The following is a 26,744-nucleotide window of genomic DNA, read 5'->3' on the forward strand; positions in this document are numbered from 1 at the left end:
TGCTAATTTTTCAGGCTCTATATAAGACAGAAATGATCTTTCAGAAAAACTGGCAGATATACATGCAACTAACTGGGTGAAAAACACTATATGTTTATTTTTCTCTTAATAGCAGAGAGCAAATGAGTTTAAATATAAAACATTTAATTAGTTTGTAAGCTTTATGTGAAATCCTCTTAGCATTTTATAGCTTTCTTTAATATATTCTCCCCACAACTGTCAACTTTACAAGTACTGTACTACAGAAGATTGTTCATCAAAGACAGTAATGTGTAATCAAGACATTAGAAGAACACTCAAGGTTTTTTAAAAATAGAATCAGATATAATCTAATACTCTCCCTTATCAGTATCAGAAATAACATCAGAGATTGTTCAAAGTCCAAGAGTGTCTGAAATCAAATTTATCTTTTACCATGTATGCTCTTTGTTAATTTTCAGTATTTTATTCAATTTGGACAAAATTCAACTGAGTAGTCCAGTTTCTTGTTCCCATATATTATAATAAATCTGCTAATGGTTTTCTTTTATTTACAGCACTTGAACAAAATGCTTAAACTGAAAAACCTTTCTATTCACATTACAATAGGCTTTGCACAAAAAAAAAAAAAATCCCCCAAAACCCCTAAATTTGGAGCCTAAACTAGTAGAAAACATCCCTTTACATATAATTTATTACATATGTTTAGTTTGAAAAGGATTTGAAGCCTTTATTATGACAAAAATGCTTTAGAATATTCACTAAAATGTATTAAATGTTTTGTATTTAATTTCAGGTAGCTTACCTGAGAAGGAGCACTGCAGGAGAGGCCTGTCAGTTCACTTATTCGGGCAGCCGCTGTGGGGTTACTGGAGCTGATGAGGACAGGAGGACTTATTTCCATTGAGTGACGGTTTTGAGAAGACTGCGAGGACTTGTTGGACATGGTAAGGGAGGTAAAGGAATGCCGTTTTTTGGTGTTCTTCTTTGTATCAGTGTGCTTTTGGACTGAATTGTTGTGGGATGCCCCAGAGGTACCTTCTCCAGAGTCAACAACAGAACCTGAGGGCTTATCCAACTCTATCAGCTGCTTGGCTGCCGTATTAAACTGCAAAACAACCAACACATTAAGAAATGATTTTAGAAATCTTTAAGAAAATTAAAGAAATAGTTGACTAGACAGAGGAAACACTTCTAGACCTTACTTTTATTCATAAATAAGAATCAAACTGAAAACTATAGAATTCAGAACTCTTTATGATGTACTGACTCACTCTACATCTAGATGCCCTACAGGTACAAGTCTTTCACTATAACCTACTTAAGTGAAGTTTGACATGGTCATTCCACACTAAGTCTTTTGAGCTTTTCCAAAGAGATACAACACAAGCCTGAAGACCTAATGCTTTTGTGGTCACTTCTGTTAATGGATTTCACAACTCTTGCATGTTTGATTAGCAGAAGCAGTAATAAAAGCAACAGACTTTTGGTTTTAATTTATCCATTAATATCTTGTCCATTATGATAAATTACACTATATTAAGTAGGCAACTAAATCCTGTCTCTGTAATAAAGAAATAAAGGATCTTGGGCATTTTAATCTTCTGACCGTCAGAAGATTAACACTAGATAAAATAAAATAAAATAAAATTGAGAAGGGTAAGAGTTTATTCTTCATAAAACCATGTTATTAACTGCCAGGAATTTCTATGTATAGCTTAAAACTGTTGTAAGAAGCAGTATAGGGAGACACATTCATTCACGAACTAAAGTACATCAATACAAGTAGACTGCAAGTGTTTCTTTAAACATATTAATCCTCATTAAAAATAATGCCAATTTTTAGTGTGAATAACCTCTATTTGGAAAATTCGTTTGTATTTTGCCAGGGGGTGGGGGGCAGGGAGGCATATTTTTTCATGAAGAACCAAGTAAGAACAATCAAGAGGAAAGTATAGGATTATTTACTATGGAGTCACTGTTTTTTCACGTCAGCATAGTCTATTCTTTATTTACCTTAGCCATTTTCCTGGGAGCCACAAGACTCCTGCTATGTTCAGGGGAAGTTTAAAAAAATGCTTTATTTTACCAAAACCTCACTATATAATTACTGTATTATTTGTATTCTGGCAGCCCCCACACTGAGCTAGGTGCTGTCCACACAAAGGAAGCCAGCCCATGCCCTGAACAGCTTACAATCTAAGAAGGTAAGTACTATACAAAAGGTGGGAGATAGGGATAAAATATACTATCAAAATAGTGTGTGCTTGTACATGTGTGTACAAATATGCCCACATGCATACATATACAGACTTTATTAAAAATATTAACTATCCCCAACTGACTTCTACTTTAGCCAGTATTAGTTGGCAAATTTCATGTAGACTTCATAATACAAATGGGTCTTTAACTGGGATCTGAAGGATCTGTTCAGGGAGGAAATTCAATGCCAGTGGGAGTGTGTAGAAAAAAACACATGTGGGAGAAACAGATAAATGGGGGTAAAGGCTGGAATTGCCAGAGTAGTGGAGGATCAATATTAAAACAGACAAAAGCAGATAAGCAGGAAAGGGCAGAGCTGTGGAATGCCTGGAAGGCAAGGACAAAAGGTTTGAACTTAGTGTCATGGAAAGGGGGAGTCAGTGGAGGCATTCAAAGGGTGGGATGACATGGTCAGAGCAATAATACTGAAGATGATCTTACTGTTTTGAATGGAGTAGAGAAGAGCAATAGGAATTTCACAGAAGACATAGGATTAAACAACATGGTGGTAAACATTTCCAAGACCTGTGTATACTATGACTTCCCCTGTTGCTACCATTGGTGGTGAATTATATCTTTCAAAGACTGTTAGTGCAGGCAAGGCCACAGATAACTTAGGGTAGTCCTGTTCCATTGTAGAAAGACCCTAACCATAATGGTTATACACACAGCTCTGCCAATGAATTTGCAAAACCATGCTCCTTATTTAGTATTGAAATTCAACATTTTATAAAAAGACTAAAAACATGTTTTTAAGAAGCTTAGGGAAACATTTTATGCTAATTTATTACAGTGCTTTAAATTGATTAAATTCCAGATACGTGGGTTGGAGGACACAAAGCAAGAAAAAAAAATGTTAACAAGAAGCTGAAGAAAATTGCTCTGCCACTTGAATTTTCATGGTTCTATCCTGCAGACTGGATAAGTAGCTAGGCACTGTGAGGATTAGACATACTGCAGATTTTGTACTCATATCCATTTTATTCTTCCATCTCAGATTAAAATTCTTCATATCATTCACAAGAATATGCACATCCTAACTTCTAGCAAAACATGTTTTAAACAATGGCAATGACAGTTTAAATTCCCATCCATTTCTATTCTGTCTGCAATGTATGTAATGAAGATTTTGTTCCCAGATGACCCAGAATTACAGAAAGAAAACCAATACTTCATTTATAAAGCAAGAATCACCTATTGGGGAAGAGCAATTAAATGAGTGAAAGGGCTTACCCAAGGGTCTCAAAAACCACTGCTAAAAGCTTCCTCAGGTAACTGTTCCACTTAATTATGTTTGTTTACTTTCTGAAACTAATAATGCCTGCAGGATCTGTTTCCTCTATTTAGAGGGAACCCCAAATTAGAGAAAGATTTTTGGCATGTTTATGGGATTAATCCAAGATTAGTCAAGCATAAGGAATCTGCTGAACTCTCTTAGGCAGGGAAACAAACACAAAAGAGCAGCACATAGGCTAAACCTACGTGGAATGCACTGGCTATTGGCCTTTCCTTAAAATAATATGGAGACTGTAACAGTTACAGAGTATAGCTGCTTGCTTCTTCCTTGGGATAGGAAAGGGAGAGCTCATCCAGTCTGCTCTCGTGTGCCTGAGCTGCAGACACATCAGAGGATCAGTGAAGCATACATCCCCACCCCTAACTACAAAGCACAAGGAAATAAGCCACACCACATTTATGTTCCATTTATTAGTTCCCTCTTCTCAACCTCAACCACCTGTCATCTACCACCCACAGCCCACCTTCAACCTGAATACCAATGGGCACACTTGAACTCTGACTAGAATTTACTAATTATATATTCATGTGTTTTCATGATCAATATAGAATTGGTATGGCTTTCATAAGTTACATTGTAGGTAGTACTGTAAGGGATTTAGTATAGGTGTGCGTATATAAATAAATCTGGTGTCCAATTGCAAATGGTGAGTGCAAGACTGGTTTTCGATAGTGCTTAAGAAAGCTTGTATGAATTGGTTATATATGTTTTTAGTGATTGTTCTAAAGTTTGTGTTCATGATAATGTAGAAATTACAGAACTGAAGACCTTCACCATATAGGCTACAATGAATGTATTGCCCTTTAGCCTTTTCTGGTACGAACAGTTAGCTAAGTTTCATCTCAGCACTTTCATTCAGCATTAGGCTGGGCTAAGTCTCTCTCAGTCAAGGATCCTTGATTGTGAAATTCCCAAACAGACTACTTTTTGGGCACACTTCAAGACCCATTTATTTCCTTTGGCTTATCTATTTTGAGGACCCTTTTCAATGTGAATGTAAAGGTTATTTACAATGAATACTTCTCTTTAAATAAATTTGACATGTACCAGAGCATGATTTTTCCATTAAGAACATGAAGTACTCTTTTTGAAAGCAATGAAAAACATTGACTTTTGAATAATTTTTCCATTGTACATTCCAGGCTGACAAGACAAGTGAAGGCAAGTTTATATAAAACGTTTAATTCGACTGTTCTTGATTTAATATTACTAGAAGAGACTAATTTTTTCCCCAACACTATAATTAAGACTACTTTGTCTAATGGTGATCAACAGCGAGTCTAGCCTAATAAATGCAAGATTTTAAAAGTACTGAGTCAGGAATTCAAACTCCCTAAAAGGAATGGAGATAATTAAAAAATGAAACATGTTAAACTACTTTTTTGATGGGTTGGGGCTAGGGCAGGAAGAAGAGGGCTAGTAAGGAACACGACTAATTTGGTAGGTAAATCTTGAGTTCTCAGTGACTAAACTCACAAACTAAGGGATGGATGCATTAGACATTATACTATCTTCTTAAAATTCTACCAAAATGAACATTTCACTTGTATTGTTAATACTTGTATGTTTTGTGCATTTGGCATAGATTCACTTTTTTAAAGACTACAGGTGGATTATTGTAAGAGTGCCTGCCATTCATTCCACTGCAGTTTCAACAAGTTACTTCACATTTCAGAAATCTGAAAATAATATTTTCCTTTCTATATGCCCTATAACTGAAAAGTGTTTCCCAAAAAACTTTTTACTCCATTATATGTACCACTTTACTTTCTAGCTGTTACTGGAGACTTAAAAAATCTTTATATTTGGAGGAACGCCTATGTGGATTTCATTTCTTGTTGAAGAAAGAAAGAAAGGATAAAATGTGGTGTTTATTTAAGAATGTACATTGTACTCAGCACTATAGACTATGCATACCGTGATACAGCATGGCCAGAAGGCAGCAGGAGAGGGATACAGGAAAGATATGTAAGTCCCACGATGAGGAGAAGCCTTATTCCATGTAGAGGGAAGAAAGGTTTCTATAGATTAATTAAAAGCACCTGAAGCCAATTAGAGCACCTAAAGCCAGTCACCTGATAAAACCCCCTGCTTCAATCAGCCAGGTGAAGGAGTTGGAGCAGAGTGGTTTGGAGTTGGAGCAGAGAGCAGTTTGAAGGAATTAAAGCAGAGGAGAATTTGGAGAAGAACAAGACCCTAGGTAAAGAGACACGTGGCTTGTGCAGAGAGAGGGCAGGAAGCCCACAAGCTGAAGAGCAGGAGAGGGAAGTAGCCCAGGGGAAGGAAGCACTAGTTCAAGTGGTTTGCCACTATCCCTAGGGCCTCTGGGCTGGGACCTGGAGTAGAGGGCGGGTTACTAGTGTGACAGTAGATACCCTAGTTCAGGGGCAGGAAACTGCGCCCTGAACACCCCCCCACACACAAGAAGAGGAAGTGCAGGACCCATCATAATTGTGCCAGCAATTTGCCACAATACTGATTGGTCTTGACTGGATAACTCTGGTACTCCTGGCGCTCAATATAGAGGCCTGTCGACCTGCCACCCCCTCAGTTCCCTCTTGCTGGCTACTCCGACAGTGGGGTAGGAGGGTGGGTATTGGAATGGACATGAACAACACATCTCAAAGAACAAGAGTTACGAGAAGGTCAGTAACTGTTTTTTTCTTCTTTGCGTGCTTGTTCATCTCGATTCCAATCAGGTGACTCACAAGCCCAAGTTTAGGTGGTGGGATTGGAGTCGTCCACTGATTGGAGCACTGCTCGTCCAAAGGCTGCATCATCTCTGGTCTGCTGGATAATCATACAGTGCGTGGCGAGAGTATGGATGGAGACCATATTACTGCTCTGTGGATTACCTGAGTGGGAACCTGAGCCAGGAACGCTGTTGATGAAGCTGCGCACTGGTGGAGTGCACAGTGATCGGCGATGCAGGAACCCCTGCCAGGTTGTAGCACTCATGAATACAGGACGCTATCCATGATGAGATGTGTTGTGACAATTCCGGCAGAACGTTCATTCTGTCCACCACTGCCATGAATAACTGGACCGATTTTTCTGAATGGTTTTGTTCTCTCGATGTAAAAGGCTAGCACCCTGTGGATATCCAGAGCGTGTAGTCTCTGCTCCCTGCTGCTGGAATGAGGCTTAGGGTAGAACACCGGGAGAAAGATGTCCTGGTTGATATGAAACTGTGACACAACCTTCGGGAGGAAAGCAGGATGAGGTCTGAGCTGAACTCTGTCGTTATAGAACACGGTGTAGGGAGGCTCTGACGTTAGGGATCTGAGCTCAGACACCCTCCTGACCGAGGTTATTGCTACCAGGAACACCACCTTGTAAGAGAGGTAGAGCAGGGAGCATGTTGCCAACAGTTCGAAGGGTGGTCCCATGAGCCTAGAGAGGACCAGGCTGAGGTCCCAGGCTAGGACAGGCTGTCGGACATGAGGGTACAGTCTGTCAAGTCCTTTTAAAAATCAGCTGACCATAGGGTTCGCAAACACCGAGCGGCCCCCTGCACCCGGATGGAAGGCCGATATGGCAACTAAGGGCACTCTTATTGAAGACAACGAAAGCCCCTGCTGCTTCAGATGGAGGAGGTAGTCCAAAATGAGCAGCACTGAGGCTAGTATCAGGGGTGAATGGCACTGCGCCAACCAAATTGAAAATCTCTTCCACTTGGCAAGGTAGGTGGCTCTCGTAGAGGATTTCCTGCTGCCAAGGAGGACTTTTCTGACCTGGTCTGAACAGGAAAGCTCCATCGGGTTCAACCATGGAGCTTCTATGCTGTAAGGTGAAGCAAGTCGAGGTTCGGATGTTGAAGACGACTGTGATATTGTGTCAGAAAGTCCGGGAAGAGTGGAAGGGTGACCGGGGCTTCCACAGACATGTCTAGGAGAGATGTGTACCAGTGCTGTCGGGGCCGGCCTGGTGTTATCAATATGACCTGAACCCCTTCCCTCCAGATCTCGAGGAGTACCTTGTGAATGAGCAGTATGGATGGAAAGGCATAAAAGAGATGCCCTCCCCATGGAACGCTTTCGCTCTGGAGCCCAAGCCGTGATTCTGGAAGGAGCAGAACTGCTGACACTTCCTGTTGTATCACGTGGCAAATAGGTCTATCTGGGGAAAGCCCCATCTCTGGAAGATTGAGACCACGACGTTCAGGCAAAGGGACCATTGATAGGCCTGAAACAACCTGCTGAGGTGGTCTGCCAGTTTGTTCTGTACCCTGGGGAGGTACAACACTTGCAGGGGTATTGAATGTTTCACACAGAAGTTCCACAGCATGACGGCTTCCTGGCACAGGGAAGAGGAGCGTACACCCCCCATTTGTTGATATAAAACATTGTTGTTGTATTGTCCTTCATAACTGATACACAATTAAGTGTTCACAGAAGGTCTGGCATGCAAGATGCATTGCTCTCAGCTTTCTGACTTTGATGTGGAGAGCCAGGTCTGCTTGAGACCAAAGACCTTGGGTCCTGTGGTCTCCCAGATGAGCTCCCCAGCCCAAGTCTGATGCGTCCGTCACTTGCAACAGAGATGGCTGCGGAGTGGCGAAGGGAATCCCTGAGCACACCTCCTGAGGGTCGAGCTACCACAGGAGGGAGTCGATGACTGGGCGAGGCAAGATCACGATCCTGTCCAAGCTGTACCGGCCTGGGCAATACACTGACGTGAGCCACGACTGAAGAGGTCGAAGCCTATGTCTGGCATGCTCCACCACGTAGGTACAGACAGCCATGCGTCTGAGAAGCTTCAGGCAGTTTCTTGCTGTGGTGGTGGGAAACTGTCTGGTGCCTCGAATGATATCTATCAGGGCCTGAAACCTTGCTCGTGGCAGGTATGCCCTGACTTAGGTCAAGTCCAGTACTGCCCCTACAAACTCTATCCTCTGGATGGGGGACAGAGTTGATTTTGCTTCGTTCAGAAGGAGACCCAGGTTGTCGAAGGTGGCTCTGATGAATCTGACCTGAGCCTCCACTTGGGTCTTGGAGAGGCCCTTGATCAGACAGTTGTCAAGGTATGGAAACACCTGTACCTGGTGCTTGCGCAAGAATGCAGAGATGACTGCTATGCACTTGGTGAAAACTCGAGGTGCTGCTGACAGGCCAAATGGAAAGACTGTAAACTGGTAGTGGGTACCATTCACCACACACCTTAGGTACTTTCTGTGGGGCTAGGTGATTATGATATAGAAATATGCATCCTTCGAGTCAAGGGGAGCATACAAGTCTGCTGGATCCAGTCATGATTGAGGCCAAAGAGACTATGCAGAACGTGAGTTTCTTCATGAACTTGTTGAGTTCTCACAGGTCCAAGATAGGCCTGAGACTGCCTTTGGTTTTCAGTATAAGGAAATACTGGGAATAAAAACCCTCACCCCAAGTGCTCCTGAGGAATCTCCTCTAGTGCCCCTAGAGATAGGAGCAACCGCACTTCCTGGACAAGGAGCTGCTTGTGAGAAGAGTCCCTGAAGAGGGACAGGGAAGGGGGATGGAAGGGTGCGAGGGCACAGAATTGGATGGAGTATCCCCTCTCTAACGTGTGGAGCACCCAACAGTCTGAGGTGATACGGGACCATGCACGGTTGAAAGGGGATAGTAGAGATGAGAAGGTAAGGCGGGGTGGATCCAGTTGGGGATCTGGTGCGCCGTCCTCGTCTGCACCTTCAAAAGGACTGTTTTGGCCCAGAGGGTGGTTTAGATTGGTCAGAGTTCTGACCTGAGGACGGGTGCAGTCGCCTTCTGCCGGTCCTGTTCCTCCTCCATGAGCCGTCCTGACGATTCTGCAGCTGGTAGAACCGTGGAGGAGGTTGTGGCCTAAAATGTTTACGCTGTCTAGCCAGAGAATGGAGGCCCAACGATTTGAGAGTGGCTCTTGAATCCTTCAGGCTCTGCAGCCTTTTATCCGTCTTTTCAGAAAATAGAGCCGGACCCTCGAAGGGGAGGTCCTGAATCATTTGTTGGAGCTCATATGGCAAGCCTGAGACTTGGAGCCCCTCCTCACAGCTATGCCTGTGGCCATCACAGGAGTAGCTGCATCCGCTGCATCCAGTGCAGCTTGTAGTGAAGCCCTGGAAATGAGCTTCCTTTCCTCCACAAGAGCTGAAAATCGGCGCAGGAGTCCTACAGCAATAGCTCCACAAAACTAGCCATTGCCCTGCATGTGTTGAAGCAGTACCTGCTGACAATGGCCTGCTGATTTGAAATGCGGAGCTGTAGGCCTCCAGTGGAGTAGACCTTTCTCCCATAAAGGTCAAGCCTTTTCGCCTCCTGATTCTTCGGGGAGGGTCCCTGGAAGCCCTGATGCTCACGTTGGTTGGCAGCTTTGACCACGAGAGAGTCAGGTGTGGGATGTGTGTATAAGTGCTCGTAACGCTTGGATGGCACAAAAAGTAGCGTCTTTCATTGTGGTTAGCTGTAGGGGGCAAAAAGGTCTGCCACAGAGGTTTTGTGGTGTCAGAGATCATAGAATCATAGAATAACAGAGTTGGAAGGGACCTCTGGAGGCCATCTAGTCCAACCCCCTGCCCAGAGCAGGACCAATCCCAACTAAATCATCCCAGCCAGGGCTTTGTCAAGCCTGACCGTAAAAACTTCTAAGGAAGGGGATTCCACCACCTCTCTAGGTAACGCATTCCAGTACTTCACCACCCTCCTAGTGAAAAAGTTTTTCCTAATATCCAACCTAAACCTCCCCCACTGCAACTTGAGACCATTACTCCTTGTCCTGTCATCTGCTATCACTGAGAATAGTCTAGATCCATCCTCTTTGGATCCACCTTTCAGGTAGTTAAAAGCAGCTATGAAATCCCCCCCCCATTCTTCTCTTCCGTAGACTAAACAATCCCAGTTCCCTCAGCCTCTCCTCATAACTCATGTGTTCCAGTCCCCTAATAATTTTTGTTGCCCTTCGCTGGAGGGCAATGCGAGCAGGTCTAGAGGGGGCGAGGTCGTCCATCATTGGATCAGCATCTCCACTACCTCCTCTGCCTGAATGCCCAGGCCCTGGGAAACCCTTCGCAACAATTGCTGCAGAACCCTGTTGTCCTCTAAGGCTGGGGCTGTCGCCGTGCCCGCCAATGCCTCATCTGGCGAGGATGAGGAAGAGACCCCCATGAGGGGTGACTGATCCCTTTCTTCTGCACCCAAGGGGTTCCGCAGCACCCGGGTTTCTTGGCCCAGTGCCAACACAGATGGTGTCGCACCCCTCAGTGTAGGGGCTGCATATATTGACACAGGCACCTGGGCCCAGTTGCACCAGAGGCATCAAAATGATAGTGCAGGGTAGTAATGGGCCTACCCACAACCCTGCCAGTGCTGGCGGTGCTGGCAGGGGTACAAATGAGGCTGAGGCCACTGACGTCTCCCTGGAATGAAACCCTTGGCTTTGATGAAAAGCCCAAGGAGTCCAAAAGGGCCATTGCGCTGAGGTCTGCCATTGGGGTGGGCCACGGTACCAGGACATGGACTGTCTGCTCCTATTCCTCCAGGACCAATAGGAGTCTGACTCAGACTCCGAGGTGTCTGAAAACAATGACTTTGGGGGAGCAGCACTTCTAGACACCAAGCTTTCGTGCTGAGGGCTCGGGGATCAGTATGGCTACTGAATGTGCTCTGGTGCCAGGAGTGGCACACCGGGGTCGGAGATTGGTGGGCCATCATAGCGGGCTTTCCCCTTGAAGGAGCCCGGGGAATGACTGGTGCTGATGACCTGTCCCATCTGGGAGGAGAGAATAGTGCTGAGAGGTGAAGCAGTTCTTGGGCAGCCTCAAACGCCTCAGGTGTCGAAGGAAGGTGCCGCTCATGGCTCGGCGAGTGAGGAGGGTCCGGACTCAACCGCCCTTCCACGTGGGCAGGACTTGGCGCGATCATCACTGGTGGAGCAGCACTAGTGTGGCCCGACACGATTCTCACAGCAGCAGGCTCCTTAGGCCTAGTAGGGAGAGAGCCACCCTGCTCCGGCCTCTTCTTTTGCAGCACCAACGATTGCGAACAGTGACTGCATGCGGCATGTGAGCCGTGAGTGGAGCCAGGATGGTGCCATGAGTCCTTATCCTTACCCAGCACCGGTACTCGTGCTGACGATGCTGAAGTGCTCTGCACTGAGGAGGAGGTACTCAGTGCAGGGTCCATCGACCCAGGGTCGGACATGGGGAAGAGTGCTGCCTCCATCAACAGGACCTTCAGGTGCTGCTCTCTATCTTTTAAAGTCCTGGGCCAAAAGGTCTTACAAATGGCACGACAATCCTTCTGATGGTCCTCTCCTAAACACTTTAGGCACGAGGTGAGGATTGCTTCTGGACATACACTTGCCGCAGGCTTTGAAGCCAGAGACCCTGGCATGTCCCGGCGTCGGGAGAGCAGAGAAGCGGATCCCCCCCCACCCCCAAGGAAACTTATCTAACACTAACAAAATACTAAATACTATCTATTAACAAACAATGGAAAACTAATGGAGAACAATGTAAGAAACTGCTAAATGCGCCTGTTGAGACAAGAGCACAGGGAAGTTCCAGCTGTCACTGGCTGTAAGAAGGAACTGATAGGTTGGCGGGTCAACAGGACTCTATATTGAGCACCATGAAGGCAAGAATCCAAGGGGCGCCCAGGCCAACCTGACAGATGCTGCTAGGGGAAAAATCTTCTGACTACTGTGCATGTGTGCACGCACACACCTGATTGGAATCAACATGAACAAGCACTCGAACAAGAACTAGGAGTGACATGGTGCTGCCACATTCTGTGTAACTTTATGCGAATTACTTAACCTATACCTCAGTTTCCCTGTCTGTAAAATGGAGATAATACTCACAGGGGTACTGAGAAGCTAAGTTCTTGAATGAATGTGCACTGCTCAGATACTACAGTGGTGAGTAACATAGAAAAGCTAATGTATAAATAAATGAAATTAAGCAGTGACCTGGGCCCAATTCCCAGCTGAGTCACAGACTTCCTCTGTGTACTTGGGCACAGCAGTTAGCCTCTCTCATTTCTGCATCTGTAATATGGGGATAACACTTATTTTTGCCCATGCTCTGTCTTGTCTACATAGACTGTAAGGTCTTCACAGCAAGGAGTATGTTTTACCATGTGTTTACACCGGCTTAGCACAATGGGACCTTAATGTCAGTTGAGATCTCCAAGCACTTCTACAATACAAACAATAATTATTACACCAGTGCTCCATAGCCTGTACTGGTTGCATTACGATTTTTGGATGGAATTTCAGGTGTTGGCTTTCTCCTATGAAGTCCTAACTGATTTGGGCCTATATACCCAAGAAACCACCTCTCTTCCTGTTTAAACTTACCATATTTGCACTCTCCACTCCCAGGTCTAAAAGAGAGGTTTCAGGCTGTTTTACATAAAGGGTCCTCAACTTTGAAATTCACTCCCTTGTTTGGTCCACAATAGCCTAAATTTGCTGACCTTCAATGACGCTCATTTACTTTGGTGTGGTGGGCATTAGGGAGAAATGGAAGCGTATTGTATACCTGATTCATTCATTTTTTTCTATTTTGTGAGTAAGTGTTGGTTGGGAAGGACCAGGCGCCTCGCAGGACACACAAGAAGGCAAAGTCCCTGCCTCAAAGGGTTTACAATATAATATTAAATGTGATATAATGAACAAAGGCAACAAACAGTAAGGAGAGAAAAGGGTGAGGATGCACATTCACTGCATCAGCAAGTTTATGAGGTTACTCAGTTTACTCATGTACATATATTGGATTAATATTATATGTTTTAGAATTATCGTCAGCATTTATAGTTTTAGAAAGACATATTTCTATCTATTTAAAGTACTTTTCTCATACGGCCTATTATACGATGGCACAACTTTACTCACCTCAACATACGAAATGGGAAATATCCCTATCTTGTCAGCCAGCATTCCTTCAGCCCAGTTTTCATCTACTCGGCGAATCACAGTCAGCACATCATCCTGTACAAACATGAAGTAATTATGTCTCCCAGCTCAAATTAAGCTATTCATGTAATTTCTCTCCAAAACACAAGCATCATCAGACAAAGGGGTACATGAAGAAGAATTCCATAGCAGGAGCTTCATTTTCACAATAGGAACCTGCAGTTTTTGGAATTAAAATGATTTCCAGTAGAGCTTCCTCATCTTGGTCAAGTCCTGCACAGCAGCCCAAGAACTAATCTCAGTCAGTTATTTGGGTTTCTCCTGAGCAACAGACTGCCTGCTGTGCCAACTGTAGTGTATTCCATCAACCCCTAATTGAGTCTCAAACTCTCCTTACTTATAAGCTAGCTTGTTCCCCTGTGTTCCCAGCTGTTGCTTTTCTCCTCATGTAAGAACATTAGCAAACTTAGAAAGCATAACTGATATCATCTCCTTTGAAATACAGAATTTTAGTTTTAAGCATGCTTGCAAAGAAGCTATTATTTGCTCAATAAATTTATTTTGCCCTAGAATCATCATTAACTTTTATTTCATTGAAAAACTCAGAAATGCTAAGAAACACTTGCACTGATATAAAATTGAAGATTACAAACAATGCATACATTGCACACACTACTTAAAAATCAAAGCTGCAATGCAATATAATAACTAGGCTGATTATCCTTAGGAGCACTAACATTTTGTTCAGTAAAAGTTATTTTCTGTTCACATGTAGTTGTACCGGTCTCGTAAGAGGGAGAACTGAATATTTAAGGCCTCCCTCTTGTATAATTTCAGGTGACCTTTCCATTTTTAATAGCTGAGGGCTGTAAAGACATCTAACTAGTTCACAAGTCTGATCTTGTAACATTTTTTGTGCAGTCTGGAAAAATTAACGTACTATAAATTTGTAGGCAACTGAAAAAAAACAGCCCCAAGCTATGGTTAAGTGTCTTTTAAGATTACTCTTCATAATCTTAGTACTCCTATTAAAACTTCACGTTGTTTCATGCCTTCTAAGACAGAAAAATAACTCAAATAGGAACAAAACAAAAGGAATTGACTCTTTTCCAAAAGGCAATTTTTATTCTTATGTAGTGACACAAAGCTCACAGTTAGTATTAAAAATGCCCTGGATTAAATGAAAACTTGACAATTAGTATGAACTCTGACAACTAAAAATAAGTGAAAGTTCCCTCTGGACTGGGAATGCTTTAAATTCACAATTCAGACTCTCTCAAATTCAGAATGCATATAAAAGCAGTTAAAAAAACTGCACTTTCAATTTCAGTGGTGAAATCCTCAGAGGAGAACAGTGTCTGTGGTTTAAGGGAGGAAAAGAAGTGGTATATATTGAAGAAATGCCCTGTGAACTTACATATCCTTGGCTTCTTAACATATCAGAGCTAGGGAGAACATATAGGCAAGACTTTTAGAACAGAAACAATGTAAAATATTCTAAGTCAATGAATAATTATTCAAAGAAAATCCTTTCTTTTTTAAAAGTTGTTTCTACATGTTTTTACCTTTGAAAATGGCAAACAGTCTTTGTCTGCTTCCTTGTCTTTCACTTCAAAGTCATAAAGTGCTTTGCACTGAGGCGGAGGTTGAGGTAAAGGTTTAATAATCTGAACGAAGTTGGTAGGAAAAAAGCCATGGACACCACTGACTTCTCCGTGGTACCAATTTTCATCCACTTGCCGACGTAAAATGATGATGTCACCCTTATTGAATTTAAGATCTCCAGGTTCTTTTCCCTCATAGGTATATAATGCTTTGGCACACGGTAACTGAGGTATAGCCTAAAAAAGAAAAATACTAAAATTAGTATTTTATCTGTAAATAGGTGTGATAATGCTGTCCAAACCTTTGAAAAGTGTTTTGAGATTGATAGATAAAAAGAATTATATAATAAAGCACAATTTATTATCTACAATAAAACCAGGGCCAATTTTTACACTACTGATTCTAACAGAATTTCAATATGCTAAGTTAAAGTGTTAAATGTTCTAGTATAATGAGTTTGAGGGAAAAATACAACAACATATCCCTCACCAAAAAGCGTAGTTAATACACAAATAATTTTTTTTTGCAAGAATTCAGCACTAAAGCAGCTTGCAGTGAATCAGAGTCATTAACAGCCAGTACTCTGAAGATTAGAAATAATAATGAGGTTTCAAAGACTACAAGAAACATAATTTGGCCAGAATTTTACGAAAATAAATAAAGCAAGTATTTTTGTTTGCAGGCAACTAATGTGGATCTGTCCAGCACTAAAGCAGAACATTAGATTTTTTACCGTGCAGCTGGATTTTCTTCCTCTTCTCTTGGATGAACTCACACAGCAATTAGGAGTTTGATATGTATTCATTCTATATATTAAGAGTTTTTAAAAGTATTATTTTGTAACAGGACACTTTTTTCAGGGCAAAATCCATTTGAACAGACAAAATCACAAATTCACCCACATGCATAGTATAATAAAGGATGATATTTCAGACTTTGCTGTATTTCAGCATAATTGGGTTAATGCAAAAAAATGTGGAAAGCCTGCATGCACTTATCTGAAAACTCTGTCACTAACCTGATGATAATCTTCCACACTTAAGCCACTCCAAAATCTTTTTGAATTTAATAGAATCATAGAAATGAAGGGCTGCAAGGGGCCTTGAAAGGTCATCTAATTCTTTCCACTGCACTGAGGGAGGACCCCGCAGACCTAGACCTGACAGGTGTTTGTTAACCTGTTCTTAAAAACCTCCAATGATGGGGATACCACAACTTCCCTTGATAACCCAGGCCAGAGCTTAACTACTCTTCTAGTTAGAAATCTTTTTCTAATATCTAACCTATATCTCCCTTGCTGTAGACTAAGTCCATTACTTCTTGTTCTATCATCAGTGAACCTGATAACAATTAATCACCTCTTTATAACAGCCCTTAACATATCTGAAGACTTATCAGGTTCCCACCCAGTCTTCTTTTCTCAAGACTAAACATGCCCAGTTTTTTTTACCTTTCCTCATAGGTCAGGTTTTTTCCAACTTTTCCATTGTTGTTGCTCTCCTCTGGACCCTCTCTGACCTGTCCACATCCTTCTTAAAGTATGGAGCCCAAAACTGAACACAGTACTTCAGCCGAGGCCTGACCAATGCTGAGTAGATGCAAGAATGACCTCCCCATGTCTTAGATATAGCACTTTAATACACTCCAGAATTATATTAGCCTTTTTCACATTGTTGACTCCTACTCAATTTGTGATTCAGTATAATCCCCAAATCCGTTTTTAGAGCTTTGGACCTCTTCTCACTATAAGTATGTGAACTTGGGGGATGAAATTACATATTTAGCTTTTGTTTTCAGCTCTCTCCCATTTTTTTACATCAGTTTTCCCTCTCTTACTGAGAAACTCTTAAGACAGGTGACCACTCTGTCACCATTCGTTGGATGATTTATGTAACATTACCTCACCTTGAGAGCCATCCATTGATACACTGTGCACAGAAGAAATATTGTCACTTAACAGAGGCATTCCCTGATATAACATACAGCTTCATAACATCAATCAGAATTCATAAGTTGCACATGGACAACTGCCCCAAATCATTATAACCACCATATTACAATTAAACAGAAACACAAAACCAAAAACACCACCACACCCACCGTGTCCAAAATACACCCCAAATAAATTCACTGAGATGCAATATTTAGAAACTCAGAAGAAAGCATTCTTGTATAGATCTTTCAAGAAATCTGTACACACCTAAACTGCAAAAAAAGTTAATTTATGATAAATTAATTTACTATATTAAGGTTAATGCATATTCTTTGTACTCAGGTGGTTTGATCCAAGTATTAGTTTTCTCACTACTAGTAATCACTGAAGAGTGTTTCTAAAATTCAAGTGGCAAATACTCCTCTCCTCCCCTCTCTCTCCCCCCTCTGCCCTCCCACTCAACAGTGATTGTGATGAAATTGTGTCTTGGTAATTGCAACTGACTCATTAATTTAACATTATTTAATTGATTGCTCAGGATATTGGAACTACAAATCATATACTATAGAGTGTATCATAAAGGCTAATGCAAATTAATCTGCAATCAAACATCTGGCTGTGTTTTTGTATGATGTTCCTTTTCAATGAAACTCAAAGACTTAGTGTGCCAGTTTGTATGTCAAGTTTCTCAAAAGGAGATTTCCCACATTGGATAAAATGGATTCTACTCTATAATTTCAAAAAGAACAAAGTTCAATGAACTAAGTTCTTGTTCTCACTTAGACAGCCAATGATTAAGGATAAATGGTTAAACGACTCGGAAGAGTAATAAAGCAAATGCCTTTTCCTTCTGTTACATCTGAAGGATAAAGTCAGAACAATTGGTTTTGATTGCACAGCACTATTCCTTTGAGTGTAATATATCAACGGCCCACCAGGGCACTGTCTCCACATTCCTCTCATCTGGATGATCTGAGACCCAAGTCACGGCTGAAGCCTTTTTGGCCTTTGCCTTTAACAACCTTTACCAACTGCTGCCTTCCCTCTAAACTCTCAGAGGTTGTTCATCAAGCTACAGAGCTCTGAAGATCTGCTGAGCCAGAGTTTACATTTCACTCTGAGTCTTTCACTTGACTAAACATGAAAGGAGGGCTAAAGAAGAAAAATCTCTGCCATCTACCCGTATGTTTTCAGCTGCCATTTACTCCGACCAGCTACAACAATGAAAATAGTTTTAAATGCATTTTAATTTTTTTTTAAAGATACTGTACCTAATACAGGTTTCTTACGGTTATTGCCTCAGGTTTTTTTTTAAAATAACAATATCTGAATTTCTATGCTATAGTTTATATTATACAAACTATTTTAATTATTTTTAACCAAGACAGTAAAATGGACATTACATGTACCCAAGCCCTTAAAGCAAAGGAAAAAAAATGTAATTAAGGCAATACATAACAAATACAAACAGCAACTTTACAACATCATAAAAAGACTTCTATCATATGCTATTTGCATTTGTTATGTATTGTCTGAGAGAGAGAGAGAGAGAGAGAGATTTAAGTATAAAATGTTGAATAGTAAAACCTCTCTGGCAGAGGCTCCCTCTCCAACCTCATCTATTTTGTCTATAGAAACGACAGGTTCACAAATTTTCCACTTTTATATTTTTCCCCATCTTTCCTAAGTCACCTTATCTTTACCTTTATTCTTAGCTACCATTTTAAAATTGATAACTGGCAATTTTATGTTCTTTTCATAACCTTAAAGCAGGCTATACTCAAAACTTTGTCAATACAATAATGTCAATTAGAGGTGTGATTTTTATGGCATTTCTGTATGGGCAAAATCCCCAGTGTAGGTACAGTTATAACAATATAAAACTGGTTTTGCCAGTATAGATTGTTTCACTTGGGGAAGCTGAGTAAGCTGTACTGGCAAAAGCAGTATTTTTCTGGTATAAGTTGTGTCTCCAGTAGGTTTTGCCAGTATTGCTATACCAATAGAGCTGTGCCAGCAAACCTTTTCTAGCATAGACCTGGCCTTAGTGACTCCTTCCTATTCACACTATCTTGCTCAGGTAAACCTGAAACTTTGCCTCTAGCTCCTTCAACAAAACGCCTGACAAACAGTAGTGCTTTTCTTGAGCATCCTTACTACATCAGTCTTTTTTATCTACTTCTGTTCTTGACTCAGATCTTCCACTTGCCTCCTCTTTCCATAACCTTGGACTGATAATTGACTTTAAAACTTTTTGCTTCCCCATTTCCTGTATGTGCAAGTGTGCCTATCACTATCTCAGCAACTTAATACATTATTAATCAACACCTCCGATAACTGACCGACGTAAGGTACCCTTCTCTGTGACTATTGTATATCCTTTCTCTCTGATCACCTCAAGTTCCCACAATTAATTCAGCAGCATATACAAAATATTGTTGTTTGCTTTTCACATATACAAAATTTGACCACTCCACCCACAACCTTAGACAACTGCACTGGTTTCCCATTTTATGATCTGGTTCAACATTTCCATCTTAATATTTAAGTCTCTCCATAAATTTCCTTTATCACCTCATTTCTCACTATATTCCTTGCACTTGTCTGGCCTAGCCTCTGCCCTTTTCTAGACTGTTCACTCTGCATGAAGAGACTTCTCTTTTTTAGTTCTAGCCCTTTGGAACAGCTATCATGTATCTCTTTACCTCAGCTCTAGCATCTCATTTCCAATCTCAGCTTAAAACCGAGCTGATCTCCCAAATTTATAGCTCAGTTTCTCTGTCTCCATTATTGCTCTTTCTGTAACTGTATTTAGCTCAAGTATTTTGTGATTCAGAGATATGAAAACATTAGAAAAATAGGGACTTTTTAAAAGGAAGTTATCCACATTTATACATAGCATCACTGAGTTTAGGCTAGAAAGGACCATCAGGTTATCTAGTCTGACCTCCTGTATATCACAGGCCACCAATACCCACACACTAAAACCAACAACTAAAATGAGACTAAAATATTACAGCCCACAGGAGACTAGATTAGTATGTGCCACAGGCAGAGAATAGGAGAGAGTGAGATGCACCAGTGCCCACGGTCCCCACAATGGCAGGGAAATGATTAAGGAAGATATGCCCTAAGGACCCTGGCAAGTGACCTGCACCCACACGATGCACACGAAGGCAAAAAAACAAACAAACAAACCCCCCACCCCCGCAAGGTCACTGACAATCTCATCTGGGGGAAATTTCTTCCTGACTCCAAATATGGCGATCACAGTTAGACCCTGAGCATGTTAGTAAGAACAAGCTAGGCAATCAACTGAGACACAATGCTCTGTACCACCTCAGCGCCCTGGCCCTCCCAGTTCAGTGTCCCATCTGCAGCCATGGCTATCCCTAATGCTTCAAAGGAAATAGATTAAAAAATATGCAAATGTATTGCCCTTTCTGAAAGTGTCTTACTATTCTAAACAATACATACAGCACTGTCAGCTTGATGTATTGTATTCAAACTGTCTTACAGAACCCACAGAGCACAGAATCTGAATTCATAAGGTCTCTGTGTGATACTTTCTCTAGGCTTCCAGAGCTATAAGTCACCTTGTTACTCTTCTGCCTCAGCAAGAAAGAGATTTGCTGCTACTAAACTATGTATCAGCTCCCTGACCTTCCAGTCTGTTAGGCAGCCCAACAAACTCATAGACTCATAGAATATCAGGGTTGGAAGGGACTTCAGGAGATCATCTCGTCCAACTTCCTGCTCAAAGCAGGACCAGTCCCCAGTTTTTGCCCCAGATCCCTAAATGGCCCCCTCAAGGATTGAACTCACAAGAAACTCCTCAGGACTCTGCTAGCCCTTCCTTTGCCTTGCAGGTGGCCTGGTTCCTGAACCCCCAAGACGAGTTTTCCTCTGCAGTATTATGGCCCCCATCACTGCACACTAACAGACATGTTCAGTCTGCTGTCTCCAAAGAAACAAAATAGACACAGCCTGATGGCTCAGCTGGAGATGCACAGCTCACTTTAATATAACCGCACTGATATTAATTTATCATAAAACAAGAGTAAATTTATTAATAAAGAACAGAAATAATAGAAACAGAAAATGGTTCCAAATAAAACAAAAGTATAATCATGCTTTCTAGTGACTTAACAAGCTACAATCCTTCTCTAAAGATAAGTTTCCTACCTAAAGCTAATTCTCAGTGTCACTAAGCCACATAGTAGGGAATCCACCTTCCACAGATCAAAGAGCACTGAACTCTTTGTTCCTTCAATATGGATAAAAAGATGCCCTTTTGCTTCTCCTTGTTTCCCCCAAAGTTCATTGTCTTTGTCTCAAGAGTTAGGATAACCCTTGGTGTTCAGACTGTTGGTATTCTCTGCTATGTTGCGCCATGCAGTTTCCTCATTCTCCTGACAACTGATGCAAATGAACTGCTCATTGCCTGTATCTACAATATATATTGAGCATGGGGATGCCAGAGACAAATAGGCAAATCAACAGTCCTTTGTCTAGGACAAACTTATCAAGTCTGCCCCTAAAACATAAACATATTTCCAGCACACATATATAACTCTTTACACACCACTTGTACATACATAACATAATGATATTAGTGACTGATGTGTCACCAGCTTTCATTTTGATACTACACATGTCACTCTTCACATGTAAATACCATAACAGCAATGTGTTACTTGTTGTGGGTGTGTTAGGCTTGATAGGATTACAGAACAGTGTGCCCTCTGTCAGGTGGCATTGAGGGGTTCTTAGGATTACACTCCATTCCTTCCTCAGAATTCCAGGATGCAAATGATCCCAGAAACTCACTGATATGAAAGTTGGCTTTCTAAATTTAGCTTTATTCATGTAGGAAATAATTCAAAGAAATATTGCTTAACTGGGGCAATATTTACTTCAGCTAGCACTCAATTCTTACCTAAATCAACTTTATGTATTTACCTATAGTATCAGAACCTTTCTGGATGGCTGTGGAGGTAATTAGGAGCCCACAGAGAGGGAGTTTGAGTACAGATTTCTTGGTAAAGGGATAAAGAGGCATCTGTTATATAAAGATAAATGTATTTAGGGCTAGATCCTTATTGGTGTAACTTCCAGTAGCTCTACTGACTTCCATGAAGCACTGATGAATAACATTAGCTGAGAATGGGCCTTTACAAAGGTGGTATAGGAGATAAACTCTCTCATCAAAATTAAAATTATTTCTAGGGGTAAATGAGAAATGCTCACTGTCCTTGGTACAGCTGGTCACAACATTTCTGTCCAAAAAAAATTTGGCAAAGGGTGGGGGAAAGTCATGAAAGGTTTGTGAATATTTTCCCCATCTTTTTAACCAGTTTTACAGAAATGTGTAGGAGTCTTAATGAATGCAAATTTCTTTGGACACTACTTTGATTACAGTTACTGTGTTTAACAGAAGTAACTCTATTAGCAAGTACAGAAAAAAAGGACTAGAAAATGGAGCCTACTTGCCTTAATGAAAAAATAACTGTAAATCAGGTGAGGCTCGGTTTGAAACTAGGTTAATTTAGTCAAAACTCATATCTGGATGGCTATTTAAATTCTCAAATGGTGCACAGCAATCAGTCATTTCTGGGAAGCCTAGTTTAGAAAAAAGTAGGAGGCAGCATAAGAAATAAACAAATAAAAACCAACCCCATTGGCCAGTTTTTTAAAGGAGCTGAGCACCTGCAGCTCCAATCAATGAGAACTGTAGCTGACTGCTATCTTTGAAAATCAGGCAAAGTGTTTATTATTAGTCAGTTCAGATAAAGAAAAAAGTCTTAGTGAATGCTGTGTAGGGCTGATGGGCTTCTTAGTTCCACCTAACCTGATTCTTCAAGGTAAATTATAAAATTTCTCTATGCTTGTGTTTCTGTATACCACTGCATTTGACAATTTATACCACTAACTTTAAATGTAATGTGGATGTGACACACAGAAATGCTATTTCTTGGCCACCATCACCTGACATGGCACAGGGTTACAAAAGTTAATTTCTCTCATCACATGACAGGCGTCAGCATCCATGGATTCCTGTGGCTGGATGACATTACAGATCTGATTGCCACACACAGTATTATCAGTTAACTTCACTCCTGATAGCATCAGAGAAACTCCATGACATAGGACATCTAGGGGTTCCCTGAGTGTAACACAAGGATAGACTTTCTCTCCGCAGATAAAAGGAACTGATTTCACTGCGTCAGGGATGCACTTTAAGGGGGGAAATCATGGTCTGAAGTTGTGAGGTCAATTCTCCCTGTCCTGACTTACAGATGTGATATCTGCAGTGTAGCTAGGATATCCGTTTGCCAAAGCCTTGTGCTGTTCTGTTCTGTTTGCCTCTGCTGCATCTGGTATGCATGGAAAAGTCTTGCTACCATTTCTCCCTCGCTGGACTCAGAAAAGGAATATTAGTTTACACTACTGACTTTGCCTGGTGTAGCAATGTCAGTTAGGGGGTGTGAAGAGGTATGATCCCATGCCAACGTAGCTTTGTTGGCAGAAGCAGTTATACCACCATTACTGAGTTTTTACTGTTTTTCTCATAGGAGGAGATTTAATATACTGGTACAAAGCATAGCTCTGCCAGAATAACTGTGCCACACTAGGAGTGTTTTGCTGATATAGCACACTGGTAATGTGCACCTGTAAACATAGCCAAAGTTTGCCAAATACAACTATGAAAAAACCTGTGGCCCAAAGGTGTTTTGGAAGTAAAAGGTTTCAGAGTAGCAGCCGTGTTAGTCTGTATCCGCAAAAAGAAAAGGAGGACTTGTGGCACCTTAGAGACTAACAAATTTATTTGAGCATAAGCTTTCGTGAGCTACAGCATCCGAATGCATCCGATGAAGTGAGCTGTAGCTCACGAAAGCTTATGCTCAAATAAATTTGTTAGGGCCTAAGGTGCCATAAGTCCTCCTTTTCTTTTTTTGGAAGTAAAAGTTAGGCATTAAGGATATGAAGGCATCTGAAGGCACTTCAGAATTTGCTACATGAAGGCTTAAGAATCAAACCTCCTTTTTCACTAGGAGGGTGGAAAAGCACTGGAATGGGTTACCTAAGGAGGTGGTGGAATCTCCATCCTTGGAGGTTTTTAAGGCCCGGCTTGACAAAGCCCTGGCTGGGACAATTTAGTTGGGGTTGGTCCTACTTTGAGCAGGAGGTTGGACTGGATGACCTCCTGAGGTCTCTTCCAACCCTAATCTTCTATGATTCTATGAAACTGAGGTTATGGCTACTCGTCAAGCTGGAGGGGTAATTTCCAGGTCAGGTAGATGTATGCACTCTAGCTTTGACTGAGATAGTGCATTAAAAATAAAAGTGTATCCGTGGTGGCGTAGGCAGCAGGACGGGCAACGTGCCCCAAGTAAAATCCCACCAGGGAACCTAGCTACCTATTTGGGCAGCTAGCCTATCTCACTACCTTTGCCACCATGGCTATGCTTCTCTTTTTAGCATGCTACTTGAAGCAAAGTTATCGTGTGTACATCTCCCGAGCTGGAAATTCCTGCTTGAAGTGTAGCTGTACCCTGAACGTCATGGCAGTTTAGATGAATGCTCATTTATAAAAAAGCCTTTTACACTGTGGCCAGCTCAACAGCTTTCCACACTATACCTACATTTTTGTTTATTTAAAAACAAATAAATGAGCTTCCACAGAAGGCCAGCCTCACTGATTAGCCCACCAGAGAGCCAGAATTCTCAACTATTTAAAGGATTCTGCAGTTTTGAGAAGCACAGAAAATTTTGGATACTTTCTACTAAAATGAGCCTCACAACCCACACCATACAAAGCAGAAAGATTGGGGAGAGGAAGTAGAAAGGAAGTAAGTTACGTATCTCTTGTAATATTTTATTTCATTACTTTCACTTCTGCTAAATAAAATTACTATGGTCACTGTCTAGAAACTGGATTTGCCCTTTAAAAGAAGACCACCACTGGATCAAAAAAAAACAACACATTTTACACATAGTAAGGACTGAGCAGGAAATTTTCAAAGGCACAAAGGGGAGTTAGGTGCCTAACTCCCACTGATGTTTCAGTGGGAAAGCCAATAGGTTAGGATGCCTAACTCCAATTTGTTACTTTGAAAAACTCCCCAAATCACCACTTACTACAACATCCTTTTGCTTTGAAATACAATCCTTCACAAGAATATAAAAGCAACCCTAAAGCTTATTGTGAGTTGAGCTAAGGTCCTGATACACAGTAATTCTTTTCAACAGCAAAGTATATTTGCTTTGAAAGTCTGTGACAGTGAAAGTCATAACTTGAGCCTATCAGTGTCCAAAGATGGGCACTGCTGTTCTGTCCAGTTGTCACATGGGTATGAGTAAAACTTGACCATAGCCTGATATACCGCCTCACCTGGAACACCTGAAAATGAAGATCTCTTCCTGTACTGCCTTGATATGAAAACTATCAGGGAACCTCCTGGGGAGCAGCCACTTCGGTCCTTTGTTCATTTGTACTGGCCCTGGTGTTTTCTCCAGTTGATACTTCTCTACGATCTGGGGGCACAGCCACTACACACAGCTTGATGACACCATGTTGAATTTAGTATCAAAAACGGCTGTCTGAACTATACACCAACCTCCGGTCTGTATGTGATAGCACACATGGCTCTGCCAGACCTTTGACAAGATGCCATTACTGTTACATCTGCTTGGACAGTGGCAACAGATGAAACCAACCTATTGCATCTACAGTTAATTGATGCCCCATTCTCAGACAGAAAACAAGCTGCCCCAACTCAAAGGGCTGCTCATATTCTGGGGAGGAATCTCACTCTTGTTGTTACACCACAGCTGATCACTCAATACCCCTTTGCTACGGCAGTTAACTCATTCTTGGGCAAGAGTGCTACAGGCCCTTTACCATGCATGGATGATCAGCATCTGTCATGATCAGGATGTGGGCAGTCTGTCCTAGCAGTCAGAGCAGGGGTCTGGAGTCAGGTTGGATCAGATACCAGGGGGTCAGAGTCTGAGACAGGCCAGAGGGCAAACCAGGAGTCAGGTGTCAGGAGGCAGGCAGGGTCAGGTTACCAGGAGGTCAGCACCAGGCAGTAGGAGCAGTTATTGCAGGGGGATTCAGTCCTAAGCAGGAAGAACCCAGTTGCATGAACAAATTCCTGCTCATGTGCTGAGTTTAAATAAGAGATGTGGACCATTCAGGACACCCAGTGAGTGTTCCACCAATCAGCTCAAAGGACTGGGTCATCTGTCAGAATCCAGCTCCTACTGTGACAACAGTTAGTAGGTCATTGGGTGGCAGGTTGGAATGTACTAGCTTTGTGGACATTATTACACTGTCACTGGCCAGCTGTGTGACCTCTAGTATGTCACCTAACCTCTCTGGGTTGGTCTCTGCAGTGTTGGTCTAACTCTGCATCCAAAGGAATTAGTAGTAAAACTCCTACTGACGTCTGTTTTGAAAATCTCATCCTCTCTCACTTTCCCCATCTACAAAATGGGAATCCACATATAAAAAAAATTGAAATAATACAAACTTACATCTCCGGAGAGGTGTGAAAACTAAATCATTAATGTTAGCAAAGGGCTTTGAGTTGGATGGGTGCTTGGCAAAGCTATGAGCAACAGCTATTGTGCTGCTTGCACAACCAGAAAGACAGGGCTTCACCTGTTTTTCATTTTGCCTGCCCAGTGTGATCTATCTTACAACCAAAAGGGCCAGAAACAATTTTTGAAAGAAGTAGGTCCAAGGAAGATTTGAACGTGGAGATGGAAATGGTTGTATATAGAAGC

The 26,744-nt window shown here is 41.8% G+C and overlaps 1 protein-coding gene across 1 annotated transcript in view; it reads right to left on the reverse strand.

Annotated features, from left to right (window-relative positions):
- SH3RF1 (SH3 domain containing ring finger 1) overlaps window positions 1–26,744 on the reverse strand; it is a 150,004-nt gene that overhangs the window by 47,297 nt on the left and 75,963 nt on the right. Inside the window, exons 3-5 of the mRNA XM_048847681.2 lie at window positions 14,977–15,252; window positions 13,391–13,486; window positions 785–1,087 (exon numbers count right to left, since the gene is read on the reverse strand). Coding sequence (XP_048703638.1) covers window positions 785–1,087; window positions 13,391–13,486; window positions 14,977–15,252 — 675 coding nt within the window. The remainder of the gene's footprint in view (window positions 1–784; window positions 1,088–13,390; window positions 13,487–14,976; window positions 15,253–26,744) is intronic.

This window comes from Caretta caretta, chromosome 4, assembly GCF_965140235.1.
Source record: "Caretta caretta isolate rCarCar2 chromosome 4, rCarCar1.hap1, whole genome shotgun sequence".
Taxonomy (NCBI): domain Eukaryota; kingdom Metazoa; phylum Chordata; order Testudines; family Cheloniidae; genus Caretta; species Caretta caretta.